The 25,246-nt window shown below is 41.1% G+C and overlaps 1 protein-coding gene across 2 annotated transcripts in view; it reads left to right on the top strand.

Moving 5' to 3' along the window:
• LOC144593623 (chloride intracellular channel protein 5-like) overlaps positions 1–25,246 on the top strand; it is a 93,590-nt gene that overhangs the window by 32,997 nt on the left and 35,347 nt on the right. Inside the window, exon 1 of one of the 2 annotated variants that reach the window (XM_078399480.1) lies at positions 12,579–12,949. The exons of the other annotated variant lie outside the window; for it this stretch is intronic. Coding sequence (XP_078255606.1) covers positions 12,887–12,949 — 63 coding nt within the window. The 5' untranslated portion in view covers positions 12,579–12,886. Of the gene's footprint in view, positions 1–12,578; positions 12,950–25,246 lie in introns of those variants that run through there. 2 annotated transcript variants of the gene reach the window in all.

Below are 25,246 nucleotides of genomic sequence, written 5' to 3'. Positions count from 1 at the left end.
ATAGTAATGGTAAGTAATCCTGATAGTGCAAAACCAAAGGTCTGTAGTGCAATCAAAGTCCAAAGAACACTGCAGTTGCTGAAGTAGTGGTTAGTGTTGTGCAGTGTTCAGGAACCTGATAGTTGTTTCGGGGGAAAAGCTGTCTTTAATCTGGTGGTCATGATTTTCAGGCACCTTTTGCTTCTTCACAATTTGGTCGTAGTGAAATGAGAGGTGGCCAGGATGATGTTGGTTTTTGATATTAGCTGTCTTTTTAAGGTAGTTCCTCCGATAGATTTCGCCAATGTTGGGGAGGTCAATACCTGCGATGGACTGGGAAATGTCTACCACTCTCTGTAATCACCTTTGTTCCTGGTCATTGGAGTTGCTGAACCAGTCAGTGTGCCCTCCACTATACACCTATGGAAGTTTAATAGAATATGTGGCGACATGCTGAATCTCCTCAGGAAATAGAGGTGTTGATGAGCTTTCTTTGTGAATGCATCAATGAGCTGACCCCAGGACAGATGCCTAGAAATGAAGCTGTTTACTCTCTCCACAACTGTCCCATTGATGAAGACACCTTCATGGATCTCTGGCTATACCTTCCTGAAGTCAACAATTATCTCCTTGGTCTTGTTAATGTTGAGAGCAGGATTGTTGTTTTGGCATAATTCAATTGAATTATCATCTCCCTCCTGTACTCCAACTGATCGTTACACATTATTCATCCAACAATGGTGGTATCACTGGTTAACTTGCAGATGGTGCTGAAGCTGTGTCATTAATATATATGTAGAGAGTGGGAGAGAGAGTAGAGCAGGGGATTGGCCACACAGCATTGAGGTGCTCTTGTGTTGATTGTTATTGAAGAGGAAGTGTTGTTGCCAATTTTTTGATTGAAGTCCTCCGGACTCTGGAGCAATAGTGATCCAGTTCCCTGAGTTTGATGATGGGTTTGGAGGGGATGATGGTTTTGATTCCGAGATGCAGTCGATCATCGACAGCCTGACATGCGTGTTCTTTTTTGTCCAAGTGATGCAGTGCAGAGTGGAGGGACAGCAATATCACATTCCCCGTTGTTCTGTCGTGATGGCAGGCAAATTGTAATGGGTCCAAGTCCTTCCTAAGGTAGGAGTTGATGTGTATCATAACTAACCTCTGAAAGCACATTAGTGCCACTAGAGGGTCGTTATTGAGGCATGCCACTTTGCTGCTCTTGGGCATTGGTATTACTGAATATCCTTCTAAAGCAGGTTTGGGTCTCGGACCTGAGTAATAAGAGATTGATGTCTGCAAAAACTGTCAGATGGTCTGCAACGACTGATTTTAAGGAAGCAACCAGGTACAACATCATGGCCGGATGCTTTCCTAGTGTCTTTGTGCTTCACTTCGTGTTGAGCTGTGTTTTCCATTATTCTTGCATGCTCCACTCCAGGTGGCTGGCTAGCATGTTGCTTCTTGCAGTGTGTAATGGATCATCATCTAGTTTCAACTTCCCGCTTTTTCCTCATCTCCTTCCCCCCACATTTCCTCTTATTGTTTCTGTCTCGGATATGCCAACTCTTGGCATTTTGTTTGCACGTGTGAACTTGAGATTTGAGGGAAGTATGTTCTGCTGTCCTGTAAAACATTATGAATCAAGAGTACAAAAATAAGCATTTTTGGGACTGGCTTGCTGTTCAGACATTTACACCCAGGGGGTAGCAGTGAGCTGTCATTTGATGTAGAAATCTACTGAAGAGCAGAAATATGCAGATGCTAGAAAACATGCTTGTTTTCTGAGATCTGATGAGACATGAGATGCTCACAATATTTCTCTGTCCACTGATGTCTGACCTGAGCATGTGTACGATTTTCATACAATAAAAGAAATACAGAAAGTATTCAATCAGAGTTATACAATACAGAGACACGCCCTTCAATTCACCACATCTATGCTGGCTATTGATTATGTTAAGCAGCATCCGTGGGGAGAGAAAGGAGGTAAAACACGATGTTGTTCATTGAGCTGATGTTCGGCCATTCTGGAACCGCGGAAGTAGCCAAAGAGTTTAGAGTAGATTCGGTCACCCCTGTGGACTGAACAGAGCTGTTCTCAAAGTGGATATCCAATCTTTTATTGGAAAGAAGAAAGCACAGTGGTTACTGGATTAGAAGAATCACAACTTTGCCTGGAAGATCTGTTATGATCTCTGGATTGGAAGGTGGAAAAGTAGTAAGTAAAATGTCAGCTGTTGCATCTCCTTTTAATTGCATGGGAAGGTTCTGAGAAGAGGAGTGGCCATTGGTGGGAGTAGAGAACCAGGGAATTGGAGGGAATGGTCCCTTTGGAAAGCTGAGTGGGAAGGGGAAGACTTGTTATGACAGAGGATAATTTGTCGTGTATGTGGAGACTGGTGGAATAAAAGTTTAGGAACCATGGCCTTGTCATGGGTGCAGAGGGCATGAGTAAAGAACACCAATAAATGGAAGAGAGGAGATTGAGAACGTTGTCAACTTTGATGGGGGGGAAGGCGTGATGAGGGACAAAGGAGGTCATTACAGAAACACGGTGGGGGGGCAAAAGCTAAATGGTGGAGAAACTCAGCAGATCAAGCGACATCTGTGGAAAATGGATAGTGAGGTTTTGAGTCTGAACTGAATGAGTGGAGGGGAGATAATTAGTGCAAAGAGGTGAGGGGGATGGGGCAAGAGATTTTGCCATATTTGATGTCTCATGTTCAGAAGTATTGCTGTAAAAGGTCTCAGCATCATTGGAGCAGGTGCAAAGTAATTAGAGTCATGGAAACAGGCCCTTTGGCCCAACTTGCCCACATCGACCAACATGTTCCATCTACACTAGTCACACCTCCCTGCGTTTGGCCCACATCCCTCTAAACCTGTCCTATTCATGTACCTGTCTAATGGTTTCTTAAATGTTGCAATAGACATTACCTCCTCAGGCAGCTCGTTCCATATGCCCACCACACTTTATGTGGAAAACGTTAGCCCTCAGATTCCTATAAATCTTTCCCCCTTCATCTTAGACCTACGTCCTCCGGTTCTCAATTTCCCCAACTCTGGGCAAGTGACTCTGTGCATCTATGTGTTCTCTTGTGATTTTATACACCTGTATAAGATTACCCCTCATCCTCCTGTGTTCCAGCCTGCTCAACCTCTCCCCGTAGCTCAGTTGGAGAAACTGGGAGAATGGAATGATGTTGTTAAAGGACGCCAGGTGTGAGGAGTGCAACTGCGACTTGTAATGGAGTCATTGAGTCACAGAGTCTTACAACATGGAAACAGGCCCTCCAGCTGGAGGTGGAAATTAGCGATTGCAGTTGAAAAATTAAACACCGCAGATGCTGGATATCTGAAATAAAAACTGACTGCTCGAAACACAGTTGCCCTGTTTGATGTTTGCAATATTTTCTGTTTCCGTTGGTATTCATGGAGATGGGTCAAACATTTCAAATATTACAATGCTGTGAACAATCTGCTTCTGTTTCAGTCACATCCCAGAGAGAGGGAGGTTGTGATTGAGATTGTGACAACAGAATTAATATTTGTGATGAAGACTAAAGCCAGTGGCTTTTGTCTTCTCATTACCTATCAGTTACCATGAATGGCTTGATTGAGTACACTAGTTGATGCATGAAACCAACAGCAATGAATCTTGAAAAATTGCAATTTAGGAAGGTGTTGGCTGTAAAAAGATAAAAGGCTATCATTTGTCTTGATGACTTCATAAATGGAATTTGAACTGGGGCGTGTAGAGTGCGAGTTGGCCGTTCATTCCTTGGACTGTGATTGGTCCAATTTGAGCTTTGGCTGCAGCTAAAAATAGTTGGTGTATAAAAAGAGCGGAGAAATCAGCAGGTGCCCCTAGTCTGTTGCTGATGCTGTTACTGAGTCACTGGTTGACTTGCTCTTGATACATTTATTTTAAATCCTCCTACAAAGCATTTGGGTTTAAATCTGCAGAGTTTTGGCACCTCAATATCTGCACTGCCCCTCTAGAGGGCACCAGTACATGGTGTACAACAGCAAAACCCAATCCATTGCTGTTCTCAGAACTGTGCATGATGCTAATTAGTGAACAGTCAGATTGCAGTTTCAATTACGTTTCCAGCATTGAAGCTCCAAAAATGACAGCATGAACTCATTGCCATTTATTGCAGAGAATGTTCAAGACTGGAAGAACAATTATACAGCAAATCATCTTAACACATTTAAAATATCAGAATTTTTGAATAATATAAAGCAAATTGTACTTTGCTTTATATACTGAGTCACAGAAATTGCTATTTTGGAGTGCAAATCCTTAACACAAAGTTGAAATTAAGATTTCAACTTTATTTCATATGGCATTGTAGCTCTGTTAAAGCAGAAAATAAATCCCAGGTTTGGACACAGGTGTTCATGTGGTTCAATTTCTGCACAATTTGTATCAACAATTTTGCAAACTATTCCAAATGCACTTTTTAAAAGATGCTTTTCAGGTCAAGTGAAAGCTGTGTAAGTCACTATTCATTTTTATTTTGTGAATTAAAATTTATCCAGATCATTTTATCTTTAGCTGGTTTGGTGTAAAGTGGGTATGCCACCTACCAATCTTCCTTGCTGTCTTAATGAACAGAAGAGAACATGGGTAGTATTTTAATGGGCATCTATTTGCAACTAAAAATTATCACGTCAGATGAATATTGCCTTCTCCAACAGCTTCTCTTCAATAAGCTTTGATTACAGGCAATAAGATTGTCGACTGGCATTGATTGTATCTTTTATCAGTAAGTAACCAATCACATCTGCACTTTTTTTTAAAAACAGCCTGACATACCCAAAGAAGTAAAGCAATTGAGATGGATGACAATGGAATGCAGGGTCAGTGCACTGATAATGAAGAGGGGCCAAGAATAGAACTGGGGAGAGCGAGAAGCTATTTAGTATAACGAGTAGATTTAATTTGGTTCTCATGGAGTAACAGTACAACCCTGCAGAGATTTATTAAATAATAGAAGATGTGGCACAAAAAGCTGGAGTAACTCAGCGGGGGGGCACAGTTGGTCGAGCTGTTGCCTCGCAGTGCCAGAGACCTGGGTTCAATCCTGACCTTGGGTGCTGCCTGTGTGGTATTTGCAGGTTCTCCCTATGACTGCGTGAGTTTCCTCCCGTGCTCCGGCTTTCTCTCGCATCCCAAAAACATTTGTGTTTGTAGGGTTTTTAAAAAAAGATTTAGAGATACAGCGCAGAAACAGGCCCTTCGGCCCACCGGGTCCGCGCCGCCCAGCGATCCCCGCACACATTAACACTATCCTACACCCACTAGGGACAATTTTTTTTACATTTGCCCAGCCAATTAACCTACATACCTGTACGTCTTTGGAGTGTGGGAGGAAACCGAAGATCTCGGAGAAAACCCACGCAGGTCACGGGGAGAACGTACAAACTCCGTACAGATGGCGCCCCTAGTCAGGATCGAACCCGAGTCTCCGGCGCTGCATTCGCAACTCTACCGCTGTGCCACCGTAAATCTGGTTAATTAGCCCCCGTAAATTGCCACTAATGTGAAAGGAAAGTCGGATAACTTAGTACTACGGTGAACAAGTGATCAATGGTCGACGTGAACTGAATAGCCTGTTTCCATGCTATATCTCTAAACTAACTCATTGTGTAATTTTACTCCCACTGCCATTTTGGGGTCATTAAGAATAATTTGTGCCCCTGATGTAATCGTTGCACAACCACAAAATCAGGTCCCCTGATGACTGAGGTCATTTGTGGTAAAACTTTTACTCCCAATCAGTTGAGTCCATCTTCAAAATCACTTTCTTCCTGATTTGCATATGTAAAGTTTAGCTTCATGTACAGTGTGTACACCTGCAAAGCACAAGATGTAGGTGGTCTGGTGAGTCTTTATTAACAATTATTCAGCGATAAATTCAATCAGTTATTTCCTCCAATTTAAATGATATAATATGTAGTGATGTTCCGGAGATAAAGCAAGGCATGTACAGGTTTTAATGGCTTGGTTATTAAAGTCACAGATTTGGTATACGTGGAAGTTGAAAAGACCATGTGGAATGTTTTGAAAATGTTAGTAATAACACAACTTCTAAATCTGAGGATGGGAAAAGTGTTTGTGATCTTGGCGAATACAGATAGTTCTACTATAATGCACGTTTCCATAACGCTAACTGGATATAAGGGCAAGGGATGAATTGGGGAATGCTATTGCATTACTTGGACCAAATTAGTTATAACACGGTTTTGATCTGGGACTAGAGAACCACATAAAAGTTCATTTTGGAAATTGGCAAGCAGAAAAATAAGCTGAAAAAACCCACTGTGTTGGAGTAACTCAGCGGGCAAGGCAGATTGAAGAAGGGCCCGAGACCTGAAAAATAACCCTTCCATGTTCTCTAGAAATGCTGCCTGACTGCAGAGTTACTCCAGCACTTTGTGTCTTCTTTTGTAAATCAGCAACTGCTGTTCCTTTTTTCTCTAGAAAAATAGAATAGGAAATACCCTCCTACTTGGTCATGTGTTGGCCATTTTCCAATCATCTATCTTTTGACATCCTTGTACTTGCTTTACCTGTCTTTCATCCGTGTCGGAAAATGTTGACCCTGAACACTCCAATATTTCACTTTTGAATCGCTCTCATTTACCATCAAAGTTGCAAGCTATCCACTTATGCCAGTTTCTCTTTTATGATATTGAAATCTGTCTCTCTTCCCACACCAGTGTGGGGGAGGGGAAGAGATTTTGAGAGGATATGCAAGGGACATTCTTTACCCTGAGAGTGGGAGATGCATGTAATGTACTATCTAAGATGGTAGTTGAAGCAGGCCGGTGTAGAGAGCTTTGGATCTAGTACCGGGTAATGGGATTAACATGGAAGGGTGCCCACTGAGCTTGGCTGAATGGCCTGCTGCATGATGCTGTGACTCTATTAGATTTCTCCACGTGGTACTCACAAGGTTACACCATATATTCACCATATTTTGGCCCTGTTAGCTTGAATTTATGATTTGGATCAACACTAAATTTGAAAGCAAGAAATGGAAAATCCAAGTGACATTCCTGCAGTTTGTAAAGGAATGCTTCCATCCAATAAACCTTAAAGTGGTGTAGCTGAAACTGTCTTTGCTTATAATTGATCAGTGTTTCATGAATTCTGCTGTTGATGAGTTTGATCAATGAAGAGATCACGAGCTTGAAATAGTAACTGAATGTGTAACTGAAACTATGCACTCATTGCAGAGTTTGATTTGACTGGATGGCACTCAAATAAAAGCTTTTCACGGTATCGCCGTACACATGACAATATTAAACCAATACCAACACCAAGCCACTTTTCAAAAAGGGAGAGATCAACCAAATTTAAAATCCCTACATAAAGCAGGAACGTGCCCAAATTGGATTCATACTCACCACAAATTGGGGAAAGTAAACATTGATAGAGTGATGGTTTATTCCATGGTACCTAAAATAGAATCTAAACAAATCTTCTGTGCTACATAAATTAGGATGTCTTTATCTAGTACATTAGTTACTGTATTTTATATATTCTCAAAGGTTCCGTATCATTTGTACAGGGGTTGCTGGAATTAACTGTGCTGAGGAAACAGTTAATTAGCTGTGTCGCATTTTGTACACCACAAAGCATTGTGCACATTACAATGACTTTATTAGATGTGGAGAGAAAATGTGACAAGTTGCTGAGTTATTTTAACAGCATTTTTTCTACATAAATGTAATAACAATCATACATAGAGAACTCCTTATACTAAAATGAATCCTCAAAACACCATCTTGCCCTGGAATACCAATATTTTGTGTAGTAATGATGCAATAAGATACTGGATACAATAGCTTAGAATAAACTTTTCTCTAAAACCAATATTCAGTCCAAAGATCATAATGAAAATCCATCAAATCTGTGGAATGTGTTTAAATATTTTTCACTCGAGTTTATTTTTGCAAATGTTAATGATTAAAATGCAGATCGACTGCCCTGCAAAACAATCCTTCGCAGTAGCATTTAGAATAAATATCACTGATTTGTACCTCAGCAATCGGGTAAGTTCAGTAGCTGCTCTTTTTTTAAATGCAGCAAGTGTGATTTTGGGTACTTAGTACATTTTTGATTGTATTCGTAACTGAAGACTACTTTCCTTGTGGTGGTGGAGATTCCAAAATAATCCTGAATGTATTTGGGGAATTGATAATAAATCTGGGAGCCTGAGTGGTTGCCATAAAGGAACTGAGTAATTATGCAGTAAACAGACTGCCGATACTGGCTGAAATTTATCAATAATTTCCCAGATATATTCTGTTGGATTCAACTGAAGTACTTGTCAGAGCTCAAACATCTCCCAGTAATTGCTCTGGGGAACCTGTTCAAGATTAAACCTACTACAAGAATAACATATCCATTCATTTGGAGAGGTTTCTTTGCAACAGAAGGGCAAGAATAAGGAAATTTGATTGATGTAATGACAACTCAATCAAGGCCATAAGGCATGACTGGATATAATCAAAGTCATGCTGACTGTCCTCAATTAGCACATTCTCTTCCAAATGCGAGTAAATCCTATCCCGAGGAGTATTCTCTAATAGTTTTTCTACTACTGGTGAGAGGCTTGCTGATTTATAATTTCCTGGATCATCTCTATTTCCCATCCAAGGCTCATTAAAGTTTTTGCACGTACCCACTGTACAGATTAAGCTATGTGGAATGTGCTATTGGAGGTCCACAGTTTATATACATCCCAAACTTGTGTATAACCCATATATACGTTTAGAGGACAGTAGGGATGGCTGCTGAGGGACTGCAGGCAATTGCTCTTGGCACCAGCTGGAATTTTGCCACATTGAACCAAAGAAGAATGGATTGTAGTTGACATCCATTGTAATTAACATTTTGATGTCCATTTTGTGAATCCTATTTAGAGACTGCCGTCTCTGTTTGCAGTAGATAAGCTCGGGCTAAATTTGTTTATCAGTTTTATTATCCCCCATCAGTATCCATATGGGTTCACTTGTTTTCAAAGGGAATGGCGATTGGAGATTCCTGCATTTTCTGGCTCCTCTCTTTACCTTCCCTGGTGGTTCCCCCTCAACATTTGAGACGCTAGTAGTTTCCTTGCTGACTATTTGTAGAAGGTTATTACAATTAAAAAATAAATAAGGTTTCCATTTCCTGCGTACCTTGTGATATTCCAAATAGCTATACAGCGAAGCACACATTGTCTCCTAAATGGGACCAAAGTGCCATGGGCGGTAATTGGTATACATGTGCAAATTAACGAGGGCACTGACATGCACATATCAGTTTGATCTGAACTTTGATTTATTCTCTGTCCCTTTTTCAACAATCATTGAACAATTTCTTGGTAATATATTTGTGATTTTTCTCAAACTTAACACATTTGTTGCATTCAGACTATTGCATGTGATGGTAAAATTGACCTCTGGGCCAGTTTTGCAGTGTCAGTAACTGTTGTTTACTTATTTTCCCTAATCTTAGCATTCTCATAGCTTTTGAACTTCAAACAAAACTCAAGGTTACGTTAGTTATTTTACCAGTTATATGAAGTTCTGATTGAAATCAAATCTAAAACCCGTGCTTTACTTTTAATGACAGTGCTTTGGTTTGAAACTTGAAGGTGCAGTATGTTGACAAACAGCCATCTCAAGAACTAGCTTAAAATGACTTGATATATTTTTTTAAAGGGTAGTAAAGCAGGAAATGGAGTGTGGCAAACTGAAATTTCAGTTGGAATTTGCAACATTTGCAACATTGAAGATGGCGGCGCTGCCCTAGCAGCTGCGGCTTACCTGCAGTCCATTTGTCTTTGTGTTTTTGTTGTTTTTGTTGTCTTAATTGTAGTTGTGATGTGGTGTTTTTGTGTTGTGTACTATGTGTGGGTGTGGGGGGGGAGGGGGGGAACTGTAACATTGTAAATATGTATCACTTCCGAATGGAGACCCGACCTTTGTTTTCTGGGCCGTGTCTCCGTTCCTGCTGCGGCCTACCATCGGCCAAACTCCTGGAGCTGGCGGCCTCCAGGGCTCTGGTTCGCAGAGCCCGCGGACCAGACTCACCATCACCGGAGCCGGCCGTTCTCGGAGGCTGCGGGAGCGGCTGCGACTCGCCTTAGGCTCGGGCCGCGTGGATGCCGACATCGGGAGCTCCGACAGCGGCAGCGTGTTCGCCCGCCCCGGATTGCGGGGCTTGGGTCGGCCCGCCGCGGACATTTCACCGTCCGGCGCGGCCTGAAATAGGCCACGGAATTTTCTCTGCTCGGCGGGGGCTTCAATGTCGGGAGCCCCGACCGCCCCGACTTGCAGCGGGGCTTGGGTCGGCCCGTTGCGGACATTTCACCGTCCGGCGCAGCCTGGAACATGGCAACGACAACAGCCTGACCGCAGGAGAAGACGGCAGGGGAAGAGAAAAAGACATTCTGGCCTTCCATCACAGTGAGGAGGGGACTGGAGGAGACTCACTGTGATGGATGTTTCTTTTTGGGGGGTTTTGTGTTGGTTGGTGTTGTGTAATTTGCTTATTTTATTGCTCTTATTGTTGGACTGTGGGTGACGAAATTTCGTCCAAAAAACTTGTTTTTTGGATGACAAATAAAGATATCTTGAATCTTGAATCTTGAATTCTCCAAATTAAGCAGGAAAAAAACTCTTCAGATTCTCTTCTAAAATTTAGAAAACTTTTGAAAGGAATACTTTTGCTCATTGATCTTTGCATACCATATATTGAATGCTGTCTGCTTAAATACACAGTGGCATTGCCAATAATATTCCATGGGATAAGCACACTAATTTTCATGGGCTCCATTTATGTGCAGTATTGACTTTCAACCTACTTGTTGGTGATGCTCAGAATATAGGATTAGCACATTAAGTAAATACTGTAATCAATGTTAGTTAGATATTTCATGAGGATATTGGATAGATTTCACCGCCATTCGAACTAATTTTAAATTATCAGATTTTTTTTTGATCTTGTAGTATTTACAAGTTGGAAATTGCAACATATATTAAGGTTGCTTTTCAATAATGAGGTCCAATGATTTTGTGTGACAGACAGACCCACCATCCCTGAAATAGGCAGTGTTTGACATGCTTGCCTTCATTGGGAAGGGTATTGTACAGAAATGTTATGGCATCATGATGTAGCTGTACAAGTCGTTGGTAAGACCACTATGTGTAATTGTGCTTATCCAGCTGAAGGATGGGTGTCATTAAGTTGATAAGGTTGCAAAAGAGATTCATCAGGATGTTAACGCGGGTTTGCAGGCTTGAGTTAAAAGGGGAGGTTGAATAGGCTGGGACTTTTTTGCTCCTCTGTGTGTAGGGGATTAAGGGGCGACCTTATTGAGCTGTATAAGATCATGAGGGTATGGATAAAGTGAATGCTCAGTTTTTTCCCCCAAGGGTAGATAATTCTAAACCTCGAGGGTATAGACTTGAGGTGAGACATGAAAGATTTAAGAGGGACATCACAAGCTATTTCTTCACTTGGGCTGTAGTCCGTATCTGGAAATAGTTGCCAGAGAAAGCTATAGAACTGGATGCAATTATGATTTCTAAAAGACATTTGGACATATGTATGGATATCAAGGGTTTGGAGGGATATGGGGGCCAATTGCAGGCAAATAGGATTATGGGAATGCCAATTTAGTCGGCATGCACACAGTGGGCCAACGGTCCTTTTTCGGCACTGTATAACTCAGTTCTGTGATCAAACTCTTTCGCATACCTAACTATTTTGCCAGAATCATTAGATGCTAACCTGATAAAATCTAATCTGGTAAATAAGAACAGAACATAGAATAGTACAGCTCAAGAACAGGCCCTTCTGCCTACAATATCTGGACCTACCAAACATGATGTCAACCATCCATAAAGAGAATTTCATATAGGGTATGTAATTATGACTGGTGGTACAAATCAGCAGAGCAAGTATATTTTTCGGTGATAGTGACAAGTTTTGGGCCACTTACAAATTTAAACTTAACTTTGCATCATTAGTGCATGTCTGCTTTATGCTATTGGGGTAAAGATTATTTTTAGGAGTGAGGCACCATATCTGGCGATTGGATGACCTTAAAAAGAATAGTTCCTATAAATTTAAAAGTGGATTCATCATCAGCACAATCTGAATACTGCTGAATTTGTATGTTTTATTCATGTCTTTCAGATGTAAAATAGACACTATGCATTACAGGTTTCTACCCACTAATTTATTGACAGCGAAGTCTGATCATTGTTTCTTTGTGATTTCACAGGTTGTTCTCTCCTCTGCAGTGATTAGTATACATATATAGGTGTATGGCTGACAAAACCACCCTGCTCACAGACTGCCTGCTAGTTCCCATCAATGAATGGGTCAGGGTGGCTAAATGTATGTTTACATAAATAAACTTGGTGTTTGACATTGTGGCAGCATTAATCATTTAGATAAAAGCGGCTTTCTATGTGAGGTTGGTAGAAAATAAATAAAAGGAGATGAGTGGTTGCTGACAGCAGCAAGCTCCACCCTCTGTGTGTAACCCAGCCTCTTTCCACTTGATGCTATTTTCGGCTGCTTTGCTGTCTCACTTACAAAACGTACAATTGATAGAAGTTGTCGGAGAGGAGCTTTGCATGAAAGAGAAAGATATTGTCGTTACTTGTAGCTTTCCCGAAGGACGAGCAATCCTGTGAAAAGACTCTGTTTTAAATTTTGGCCGGTGTTTACTTTGGATGTAAGGATCGTGTTGGTGGTATAGAGTGTGACTAGATGGTGTTTGGAACTTGCTGGAACTGTCCTGGAGGGGGAATGTATGAAGGGCTCCAAGTGGATTTTTGAAGCTCGGAGGTGAGGAACAACAGCAATCTGAAGAGCAGGACCCACTTTGACATGGCAGGCTTGACACCTGTCAATGGCCTGGACATGGATCCTGAAATAGAACTGTTTGTCAAGGTAAGGTACTGTTTAAATTGTAGCTTTGTGCAATCAAGGGGAAGGGGATCTTGTCTGTAGTTAGAGTTGTACGAAGAATGATGTATATCTAGTTTAAATGCACTGGAGTTTTTAGAAGCATTCTATAATTGTTGGTCTGCAGAGAGGCAGTAAATGTTTTGTCATGTTTGCACAGCAGGTGTGTTCAGTAAAACATTAGTTTAAATTGCTTTCGAATGAATGCTGGAAAAATATTGTGATTTTCTTTTTGTAGTATCATAAATTCAAAAGACACCAAATGTGTCAGAAAAGATGATTCCGTCTTATTTGAAATAAGATAAACTGGCCAGTACTTAATGTCATCACTCAAAATGGGTGGTGAAAAACCTTGGGTTGTTTGTTTTGCTGGAAAATTAATGTAATCGTGATTCCTTAAAATAAAAGTCATATTTTCAGAATAGAGATTTAATGCTACATTGAATCAAGTGAAAGTAGCACAGCCTTGTGTGACTGGAGCACATTTATAACATTTCAGTTTTATCACTAGAATATATTTGCAATGTTCAGTTAATATAGTTGTCTCAAATCCCAATTGCCTTAAGCAGTATGCAGCAGAATAAACATGCATGTCATGTTGTGATTAGTACCTTAAACCTTTTTTGTCTCACCCAATCATGTGTGTTTTTCTCCTCTCTCTTTCAAATGGGATCTTTTGGCACTTTCATCATTGATAACAAATTATGGTGTGCCAAATGTAATGACCAAGGACATCAAAGAATATTTGGGCTTCTTCAAAACAATGGATGTAAACAGTTGTATTCTTTTATTCCATTGTTCCACTCATTTTTAAACTACCTTGGTTAACTGTTTCTTGGTGTTGTCATGAGAACCTGTCAATAGTGATTAATCTTGCACATTCTGTCATTCGGCAAAAACCTAAATTGTACTTGAATAAATCCAAAAGTGTCCTGGGTGTGAACAAATTTTAAACCCTTCGGGGTAAACTGAAGTCATAACTGTTTGCAATTGAATTTCAAGAGTCAAGAGTGTTCATTTGTCATATGCACTGGAAATGGAACAATCAAATTCTTGCAGCAGCTTTACAGGTACACTAGCGCAACAACACAAAAACATATAATAAACAATAAATTATTCATTAGAATAGGTGACCAAACCATAATAGTGTAAGCTGAAGTACACAGTGCAATCTATTAAAAGTCAATTGTAGTTCACCGATGTGGTAGGGCTGTGGTTAGCTTTGTGCAGTGTGCTTCAAGAACCTGATGGTTGCTGGGAGGAAGCCAGAGGTAAGGGTTGAACCTGGAGGGAACTGTTCTCTGGCTTCCCTACCTCCTTCCTAATGGAAGCAGCAAGAAGAGAGCAAGGCCAGGGTGATGTGGGTCTTTCATATTAGATGCCGCATTGATGCAGTGCTTCGAGTAGATCTGGTGGGGAGATCAATACCTGTAATGAGCTGGTCAATATTAACCACTTTCTGCAGCCTCCATTCTTGTACATTATACCTACGGTACCAGACTATGATACAACCAGTCAGTATGCCCTCTACTGTACCCCCATAGTAGTGCTAGGTCTCCTCCTATTTCTTAAAGTAAGAGGCATTAATAAGATTTCTTGTGATTGCATCAATGTGCCAGGCACAGGATAGATCTTCAGGGAGGTGCAAGGCCAAGAACTTGAAGCTGTTGACTCTCTCCACTGTCGTCCTGCCAAAGAAGACCAGTTTATAGATCCTACGCTTTCCCTTCCTGAAGTCTGCTTCTTGGTCCGACTTTCCATCCTGCACTCAAATTCACATGGACCATCTCTGACACCTCCCTCTCCTTTCTTAATCTCACCGTCTCCATCATGGGATATAGACTATCGACAGATGTGTATTACAAACCTTCTGACTCCCACAGCTATCTAGACTACACTTCTTCCCACCCTGCCTCCTGCAAAAATTATCCCCTACTCCAAATTCCTCCGTCTATATCACATCTGTGCCCAAGATGAGGTGATTCATACCAGGACATCAGAGATGTCCTCATTCTTTAGGGAATGGGGGTTCCCTTCTATCATAGAAGAGGGCCGCGCTCGAGTCTCCTCGGTATCCCTCAGATCTGTCCTTGCTCCTCCTCCCCATAGTCGCAACAGAGACAGAGTTCCCCTAGTCCTCTCCTTTCACCCCATCAGCCATTGCGTATGGCACGTAATCCTCTGACATTTTTGTATCGTACACCTTTCCGCCTTCCACAGAAACCATTCCCTCCACAACTCCCTGGTTAACTCATCCCTTCCCACTCAAACCACCCCCTCATTCAAGAGAGAGCTGGATAGAGCTCTTAAGGATAGCGGAGTCAGGGGGTATGGGGAGAAGGCAGGAACGGGGTACTGATTGAGAATGATCAGCCATGATCACATTGAATGGCGGTGCTGGCTCGAGGGGCCGAATGGCCTCCTCCTGCACTTATTGTCTATTGTTCCCCTGCAACTGCAGGAAATGCAACACCTGTCCCTATACCTCCTCTCTCGACCGCCCAGGGACGATAACTGTCCTTTCAGGTGAGGCAGAGGTTCACTTGCACCTCCTCCAACCTCGTCTACTGTATTCGCTGTTCCAGGTGTATTGGAGAGACCAAGCACTATCTAGGCGATTGTTTTGCAGGATATCTATGCTCATTTCGCCTAGACCAACATGATCTCCCGGTTGCTCAACACTTTAATTCCCCCTCCCACTCCCATGCTGACCTTTCTGTCCTGTGCCTCCTCCACTGCCTGAGTGAGGTCATACGCAAATTGGAGGAAAAACACCTCATATTTCCTTTGGGCAGCTTGCAACCCAGCGGTATGAATATTGATTTTTCTAATTTTAAGTAACCCTTGTAAGCCCTCTCCATCCCTCTGCCACCCTAGTCATCCTACTAGTTTTACTGTCGGCCTGCTTAGTTTCACTGTTCGTAGCCCCCTCATTATCACATCTTCCACAGACCATTAACTTGATCTGCCTTGCTCCACCTTTCCTTGATCATCCTTGCTGGCCTTAACTTGTTCTTTTCATACGTTTCATTCTCTTGTTCTTTGTGCCTCATACCTTCAGTTTGCCTCTCCCTTGACACTGTCTGAAGAAAGGTCTTGAGTCAAAAAGTCACCTATTCCTTTTCACCAGAGATGCTGCTTGACCCACGGAGTTACTTCAGCATTTTGTGTCAATCTTTGGTGTAAACCAGCATCTGCAGTTCCTTCCTGCTCAATAAGAGCAAGATTGTTGTTCAGGCATCATTCAATCAGATTATCAATCTCCCTCCTGTATTCTGACCCATCATCATCCATCATTTGTCCAACAACAGCGGTGTTGTCAACAAATTTATAGATGCTGCTGCTGTGACTATGTCAGTTTACACCCAGTGATTGCTATAGAGATAGTAGAGCAGGGGACCGAGCACACAGTCTTGAGTACCCTGTGTGTTCATGGGCAGTAAGGAGGAAGTGTTGCCATTTCATACTGATTGAGATCTGCTGATGAAGTCGAAGATCAATTGCACAGAAATGAGCAGAGTTTGACCTACCGCCTGATGTTTGTGTTCTTGTTGATCCAGTGCAGGGTTGAAAGCCAAATTGGCCACCTCTGCTGTCTAGTTTTTGTGATTGCACATGAATTGGAGTGGGTCCAGGGCCTTACTAAGGCAGGAGTTAAAATGTGTCATAACCAACTTCTAAAAGCACTTCATTGCAACGGAAGCAAGGCCCATCAAATCAGTATTTTTTGAGGCAATTTCTGATCACCAAGACAAATGATAGGCATTTAAGCTATTTGGTCATTCAGAGAATAAACCTAACTGGTTGCTAATGTTAGAGAATGGGAGATTTGAAACACAAAATGTAGAAAGTTGAACTATAAGCAGCAGTGGAGCCTGCAAAAAAATGAAGAAGGGTAAAGGTAGATCACTGTTTCAAACTAGGTCAGCGGTGGGTAGAGCTGATGATGAATAATCTATATACTAAAACTCTCGTTTGTTTGTTTCTGAACTGCAACCAAAACGGTACATGATAGCGCGACAATTTTAGGCCCACCTTACTCACCGTCGTCCCTTTGGTGCTAATGGAAGAACTTTCATTGAAACCGGTTATATTTTTAAAGTTATTCACATTTTAAAGTTTAAATCTATCTCAGGGAGGGAGGGGGGAGGGAGGAGGGAGGATAAGGGGGGTTGAGGGGAAAGGGTGGGAGGGGGTGTGGAGGAGGGATGAGGGAGGTGGGAGGGGGAGGGTAGTAGAGGGAAGGGGGAGAGGGAGGGGGGGAGGAGAGGGTGCTGCACCAATACAGGAGAGGTTTGGGCCCAACGTGTGCACTTGGTCTAGTATTAATTAAATGTATATTCAGGGATAATTTTGAAAAGATTTACTGTAAATAAATAATACACATCTGCTTTAAGAAAATTGGGTAAAATATAGAAAATCGATTTTAAACATGCTGCAATTAAATGAGGGAAGAGGTCTTTAGGGTGGTGTGGTTGGTCCTCATCCTCCCTGTTTTACAATCTTAGACCTTGCAGGTGATTTGCCCATCTTGTTGAGCTGTAGAGGGGAAAATTTAACAAGAAACCCGTGACCATCAATTGACATCAATTGACGGTGAGTAAGGTGGGCCTATCAATGTATCTATTGATATAGACCAATTTCTTTATCCAGCTTTCTTTGCATGGATAGCCTCTGCATGTTCATATAGGAAGCAACTTTGAATGGTGTAGGAAAGAACTGCAGATATTGGTTTAAACCAAAGATAGACACAAAATGCTGGAGTAACTCAGCAGGACAGGCAACAACTCTGAAGAGAAGGAATGGGTGATGTTTTGGGTCGGGTTTGAAAAAGAGTCTTAACCCGAAACATCGCCCATTACTTTTCTCCAGAGATGCTGCCTGTGCCGCTGAATTACTCCAGCATTTTGTGTCAATCTTCAACTTTGAATGAGAACAGGTGCTAAAGAGCCATATTCCCCAACAATCATTTTTGGGATGAGGTTAAAATAACTGGATCTGGGAAAAATAAATTGTTCTTTTTCCCATATAGAAAACAAGTGTTTGTCATCCTTCTTCTTTGCTGAAATATTAATAATATAATGCTGAAATATATATTTCCTGCCGTGGGTTCTTTATTATGCTCCAATCTGGTGTCCATTAATTCACTTTTGAAAAGCTATTTGCCCAGCGATAGATTAAAATAAATTTCAGAAGCTATTTATCTTAGTTATTGGTCTCCTGTTTTCAAACAAGTTCCATCCCTACTGAGATTCAACTCTGAACTCCTCAGGAGGACCTGTCAGCCAAAGCCAAGCTGGACATTTGGCCAAAGTATAACCCTCTGTCCTTGGGAAATTGCACTCGGCCACACTTTTGATCAGAAGATCCAGACCAGTCAGTATACTGTACAGTATAGCCCAATAATCCTGATTCAGAAATCCTGCTGGTTGAGTAGTTAGTGCCTTGTGTAGATGCTTTAAATGGTGGGGAATGCTGTGCCTGAGATGGACTGGGCTGAGTGTACAACTCTGTACCGCCTCATGCATTCCTGTGTATTGGAATTGTTACACCAGGTCTTGTTGCAACCAGTCAGGGTATTTTCTAAAGTACATCTGTGGAAGTTTGTTTGGGGTACTTGGTGACATGCCAAATCTCTTCAAACTTCCAAGAAAGTAGATGCACTATTGCGCTTCCTTCGTGATTATACCTTTAAGCTTGGCCTGGGACAGGTCATCTGAGATGTTATCTTCCACGGGATTTGAAGCTGCTGACTCTCATCGCTCACCGATGAAAACTGGCAAGTCGTCTGACTTCCATTTTCTGAACAAATGAGTGGGTAAATATTGGTCAAAAACGAAGCATCTGGATTGCACTTCCATACTTACAGATGGCTAGAGGGTGGATATATTATTGTTATCTGATGCCAAATTATAGAGCAAGAAATTAGTTGAGAAGGATGCTAGAGGAAACGGGGTTTCAGACCGTCTGAGGTGGCAATCTCCAATCATGTATCGTGCCCTCTTACCGAGAGCACTGCATTGTTACCTTGCTTGTCTAAGTAGTCAACTATTTCTCAGCAGTTCCTGGCTTCGGTATGGTTGACATGGGTGAGTTGGGCTGGAATGCTACGTTCTGTGCTGTATAACTCTTGAGACTTGCTACATTGTTGAAGGACTTCCAGAGCAAAGTGTGGGAAGCAAATAAAACTGCTTAATGTGTATTTGCCCCTTACTGGCTATCTGTAAGTGTTAAGAATTGCAACTTGGAAGGACTGGTATTGGGCATGGGTTACACCCTCTGCTGGCACTTCTATCCCAGGGCTGGGAGAACTGTTTCTAGGAGATCAATTGGTACATTGCACCCAGCAATTAGTACCCAAAATTATTTTTTTACCTAACATTTTGTAACAAAAAATGAAATCCATCTACTACTTTATTCATATCGAATTTGGCAAAGGTGTTCTGTATTTTGATCTTGTCCTGTGGCAGCTGCTTCTAAATATAGTTTCTGAACCTTATAAATAACCCCTATCAAATAAATTATTAAGGTCATTGGCTCATGACTTTTCCCTGCCTTGTTTGAGTCATGGGCAGCTTAAGACAGCTGTGAATAGAAAACGCAGTCTTTGGAATTATCTGAGTAAAGAAACATAGACACAAAATGCTGGAGTAACTCAGCGGCACAGGCAGCATCTCTGGAGAGAAGGAATGGGTAACGTTTTGAGTCGCGACCCATCTTCAGGCCGAGAGTCAGGGGAGAGGGAGTCTAGAGATATGGAAGGGTAAGGTGTGAAAATGACAGATCAAAGTAGATGTTAGAAGTTCCCCATAAACTCTTGGAAGTACTTGTGCTCCATTTGCACTCGCACAGAATGCAAACGTACAGTAAAAATCAATGGAGCTGAGAGTTCCGGTGCTTTCGTAATCCTATGCATGTCACCATGTGCTTATTTAAACAATCTGCTGATTTTGTAAAATTCCCATTGACATAATAAGCATTAGTGAATTTTTAGCAACAGTTCTCTTTTTGGGTTAAAGGCCTGCAACCTCAGGCTATATACGTACTTATTGTCCATGTGTTTCTAAAATTAACTTCAGAGTAAATATCTCTGCTAAAATATAATTACATTGTTATTGAGCAGGCAGTATTAAAATATGAGGGTGTGCTCCTCTTGTTGGTCTGTTGGCTCGGCACCTCTTGAAATCAGCTTTGTTGTGCGGGGTTGTTCTTTAATAGCTAAATATTAGTTCATCATTCCAACACAGCTACATGACACTTGACATGCAGAGTGCAAAGTACTTTAGATCAGTAACCTGAAACATGGTGACTGGATCAAATAACTGCAGCGGAGAGAGAAAAGGCAGGTTGAAATTCTGAATTTTCATAAGCAAATTGAAATGCATATGATTTTAAAGGTTTTTTTTTTGTATCCTAAGATTTACTGAAACAACTTAGTTTGTTGTGATTTTATTTTTTCCTTGCATGTTTTTGACTTGGTAGAGTTCTTGGTGAGGGGCTGATGATTAGAGGTACTAATTAATTTACCTGACACTTGATAGTAGGGAACTGTCCAGAACAGTGTGGTTATCCTTTGTCCTGTAATACCAGCAGCAAAGCTCACTGGTGCATTGAGTATAATGTGAAAATTATGGCGTTAGTACCCTAGTTTTTCAGCAACAAACTTGACTTCGTATTAGGAAATGAATAACTGAAAAAACAGTTATCATCTAATTCTGAGTAAGGACCATATCATGGTTATACAATTTGCAACGATTAGGCCTGTGCTGCATTAAGTGACAATTCAGTAAAGCTCATTGGGAGTTTGGTGGTGCCAGACAGGTAGTTTTTCCAGATTATTGGCATATTAATAGAATAACATCCAACGTGCTTTTGATTGACCTTTTTAGATGGTGTGCAGTAGCATAATACATTTTTCAGTGAAACCAATAAGAGCACTGGAAGCAGGGACCTGGTAAATTTTAAAGGAGTGTGTGAAACGGAACTGGGTGAGATTCGAGGAAGTACAGGAATTGGGGTCCTGGTGTGTTGAGGAGGGCACAGGAATTGACAACTGGTGAGCCAAATGCTGAGCCACTGACATTTCTGAATACTTGGATAACGATTTATCCAAGTATTGCTAAGCTCTGAAGAGGTGGTATGATAGTAATTTCTTGTTTCTTGCTTGCCACTGGTCTGTGCACCAGAGTGAGCTGGGTCAAAGGTATTCACGTTTAACAGTCCAAAGTGCTAAAACCAAAAATTAAAGTGATCTTGGATGGAAGGTAAAAGTTAGATAGTGTATACTTGACAGTAAATGCTGCTTGTGAAGACTTTATTTGTTTTTGAAGTATGAATTAAGTCAAGGTGGACAGTCATTTGATATGTTATTTTATTTGTTATTCCAGTATTTTAATTGATACATGAGCTGTTTCTAAATTTAATCACGTACCTGGGCCAGTGCAGTAGTTTGATGTTTGCTGTTACTACCTTTCAAGTATCCTAATTTTTCCCACAAGCCACAGCAAATTTTCAGGTTTGCATTTGGATATCGCTGCATTGACATGTTATTTTTGTATCGCATGCCCTATTGGAAATGGTAAATGTGTTGTTTTTATCTGATTAGTAAAATTTGCTTGGTGTTCAACATTCCATGGAGAAAATTGGTTGGTGAGTTTATGCATTTTGATGTATCATTGGAATGTTTCTAACTCTAAAGTAAATGGGCAATAACAGTTTCAAAGAACTGGTGCTTCAGAACGCACTTTTTAAAAATTGTCATATTCCAAGCAGATATCAGAAAAAGGAGAGTGCATTTCTCTGGGTTTGAAGGAAGCTTTTGCACAACAGATTGTATTCTGATTCCAGCATGAAAGGTAACTTGCACCATTTGTGGTTATAATGTTTCCTTAATAGAATGCCATGGAGCTAATACTCGCAACATTTAGTGAAGTTTAATGTTTCTCATTAATGGCAACACGATGGAAAATATGAGGAATACCTTGATGTGTGTATAAATCCATTTTTATAATTATCAATATTTGCAGTATAATCAAAAATATTTATCTGACCAATGTATCTGGCCTCTTTGCCTCTTAATAAATCAACTCTGACCACTTGGTCTGTTGTCCACCAAAATCAATATGTACGATATGAACACACTGTCAGATCAGCCTTGGTGTGAACTTGCCATAAGTAATTGGCAACCGCTGAAAATAACGATGCAAGATATAATTAACCTTCTCTTCAACATGAAGTTTAAACGAGAGCACACAATCTACATTGATAAATTAACATCCCTCTTTGCTGAAAGCCCACACATTTAACCTCTCACTTCGACATGTTCCTGCGATTAGTATTATCACTTAGAGGGCGATTTTATCACTGAGAGTAAAAATATTTTCCAACCAATAACACTAAATCTGATCTATGAACCCAACTTATCTCATTGAAAATGGTAGTATTAAAATAGTCTATGCAAGCGATGCAAGGCCAATTTTCTCTACAATGACGCTGGGAAACAATCAATTACCTAGGAGCCGAAGTAATGGAAAGAACTCCACCTTCGGTATCTCAGAGAACAGTGGCCCGGTGGGAGTGGCTATACTAATGTCCATGTCTATTTTCTGTGCTCGGGTTTCAGCACGAGGTGCATAAGCTCCAAGAAAATGTGTGGTTTGATTACAAAGACCAGCTAAATTGTCTGTGGGGGTATGTGAATTTTGAAGAGGATATGGTATATTCACCCCTAAAATGGAATTGGCATCTTCAATCTTGAAATCCCTATCAAGAGGCAAAAGGAAGTGGTTTGAGGGCCAGATTCCAGCTGGAGATCATTGGATTCCCGGTCTTTTAACTGTGCTATTACCCTGCTGCATTTTCCTTTTAATGTAATTTTTTGTTCAGGATCTTTTCACTCTTTGGAGGGGGAGGGTTGGTTTGGATATAGGAGCAAGGGTATCTTGCCACAGTTGTACAGGGCCTTGATGAAATGGGCTCAGGAGTATAGTACATTTTTGTTTTCGTTATCTTAATAAACACCATACCTATGGAGGATGTGCAGTGAAGGCCCTCCAGACTGATTTCTGCAATAATGGGACTGTTGTATAAAGAGACATTGTTGAATCTTGAATAAAGAGTGATGTTGAATCTTTATAAGACGATGTATTAACCTGATGGCACAATGAATGTAGAGAAACACACAAGATAACGCTTGGCATTTATATAATGAAGAAAATATATTTGAAAAATGATCGAGGTTAGCAGTGTAAAGAGATTCAGCATGGAAACTGTCCGGCGGCACAGAGGCACAGCGGTAGAGTTGCTGCCTTACAGCGAATGCAGCGCCGGAGACTCCGGTTCGATCCTGACTATGGGCGCCGTCTGTACGGAGTTTGTACGTTCTCCCCGTGACCGCGTGGGTTTTCTCCAAGATCTTCGGTTTCCTCCCACACTCCAAAGACGTACAGGTATGTAGGTTAATTGACTGGGTAAATGTCATAATTGTCCCTAGTGTGTGTAGGATAGTGTTAATGTGCGGGGATCGCTGGGCGGCGTGGACTCGGTGGGCCGAAGGGCCTGTTTCCGCGCTGTATCTCTAAAAAAAATCGAAACAGGCCCTTTGGCCCATCATGTCCATGCTGACCAATGGTCACCTGTACTCTAGTTCTATCCTACGCATGGGGGACATTTTACAGAAGCTAATCGACCAAAAACCCTGCACATCTTTGGGATGTGGGAGGAACTGGAGCACCGGCAGAAAACCCACACGGTCACAGGGAGAATGTCCGATCTCTGTACAGACAGCAATCATAGTCAGTATCAAACCTGGGTCTCTGGCACGATAAGGCAGCAACTCTACCGCTGTGCCACCGTGCCCTCTATATGGAATGAGCTCTGAGAAAGTTGAGGCAGGTACTATAACAACTTTTAAAAGACATTTGGACAGGTAGAGATGTAGGAAAGGTTTAGAGGGATATATGGCCCAAATGCGGGCAGGTGGAACTTGCGTAGATGGGGCATCTTGGACACGTTGGGCCTAAAGGTCTATTTCCCAAATGTATGACTTTGATTTTGACTTGGGCAGTTATCCAGGAATGAAACCCTCCAGCCCCCAAATAAACTAAGTTGGCAGACAAATTACCCAAACATTTCCACTCTGATAAGCAAAAGTATGGTCACTTTATGCAGCCTTTTCATTATGTCATGTGGTTCAGTCATAAATAGGGTTAAGTTAAATATTTGAAAAGAGTCTCTGGTCAGGCAGTCAGATTTACCAATTGGATTTTACCCCTTGAGATAATGAACCCATCTTTTTTTTAAATCATTTGATTCAATAAAGTTGACATGGAATTGGCGCTTTCAGGTAACTCTATGACAAAAAGGAATCAAATATCAGGCCAATGTGCCAATGATAATACTCTATTTGATCAGGAAGGAAGAGCAGCTGGGTCTAATTGCCACAAGAGGTTTTGTAGCAATGATGGTAAATGGCAAAATATGAACAAATGGCATAGACTTGGAGCATTGGGATTGGCATTTAACATTTATTTAAAAGACACAAATGCACATTTCTCAAAACTTCAGTGCCCAATGGATGATGGATGAATACGATGATGGATACAATTAATTTAATCCCTCTTTCATGAGTGCTGCTTCCCAATTTCATTCCAGAATAAACAACCAGTGCTGTTCTGGCTCATAATGTTCATCTCCTGCCCTCCATATTAGAGGTTTCGGAGCCTGTTTATCATCTGTGAAATATATATGTATGTTGGTTAAACTATCATGCTGTTCTCTACTTTTGCCATTATTTTGCTCTACTAAACTTCGAACCAACTTATTCTTAACGCTTATTTACCATTTCTTTCTCCCTCATACATCTTGTTTTCCCCTCGAATGCATTACCTTGCTGCCACTATTCACTGTGATTATAATAACGACATATTCTGAACTTTGGTAACAGGAAGGTCTTCTGCCAAGAGGTACAATGCTGAATGCAGTCAGCATGCCCAGACATGTCTAGTTGTTGGAAAGCTCATCAAAGGTTTGGTTATGGAAACACAAACAATTCCCTGCTTTGCAATAAGTAATCTAATTAAGGTTGCAACATTTTAACTAATGCGGATGCTGATCTGACACTTCTGGTATTTGAAATTTACTATGAACTTTATAGCTTTATAGCTTTAATTTAGACATGCTTAAAATTTGCATTTTAAATTGAGTGACTAAAATCCCTGCCTGTCCTAATATTTGGCAGAATGTACATAAATAAAATTGTTTTTCTCCTCTGTCTTACCTTTC

Source organism: Rhinoraja longicauda, chromosome 5, assembly GCF_053455715.1.
Source record: "Rhinoraja longicauda isolate Sanriku21f chromosome 5, sRhiLon1.1, whole genome shotgun sequence".
Lineage (NCBI taxonomy): Eukaryota > Metazoa > Chordata > Chondrichthyes > Rajiformes > Arhynchobatidae > Rhinoraja > Rhinoraja longicauda.
The sequence above is the reverse complement of the archived record's forward strand: the minus strand, read 5'-3'. Positions and strand labels throughout refer to the sequence as shown.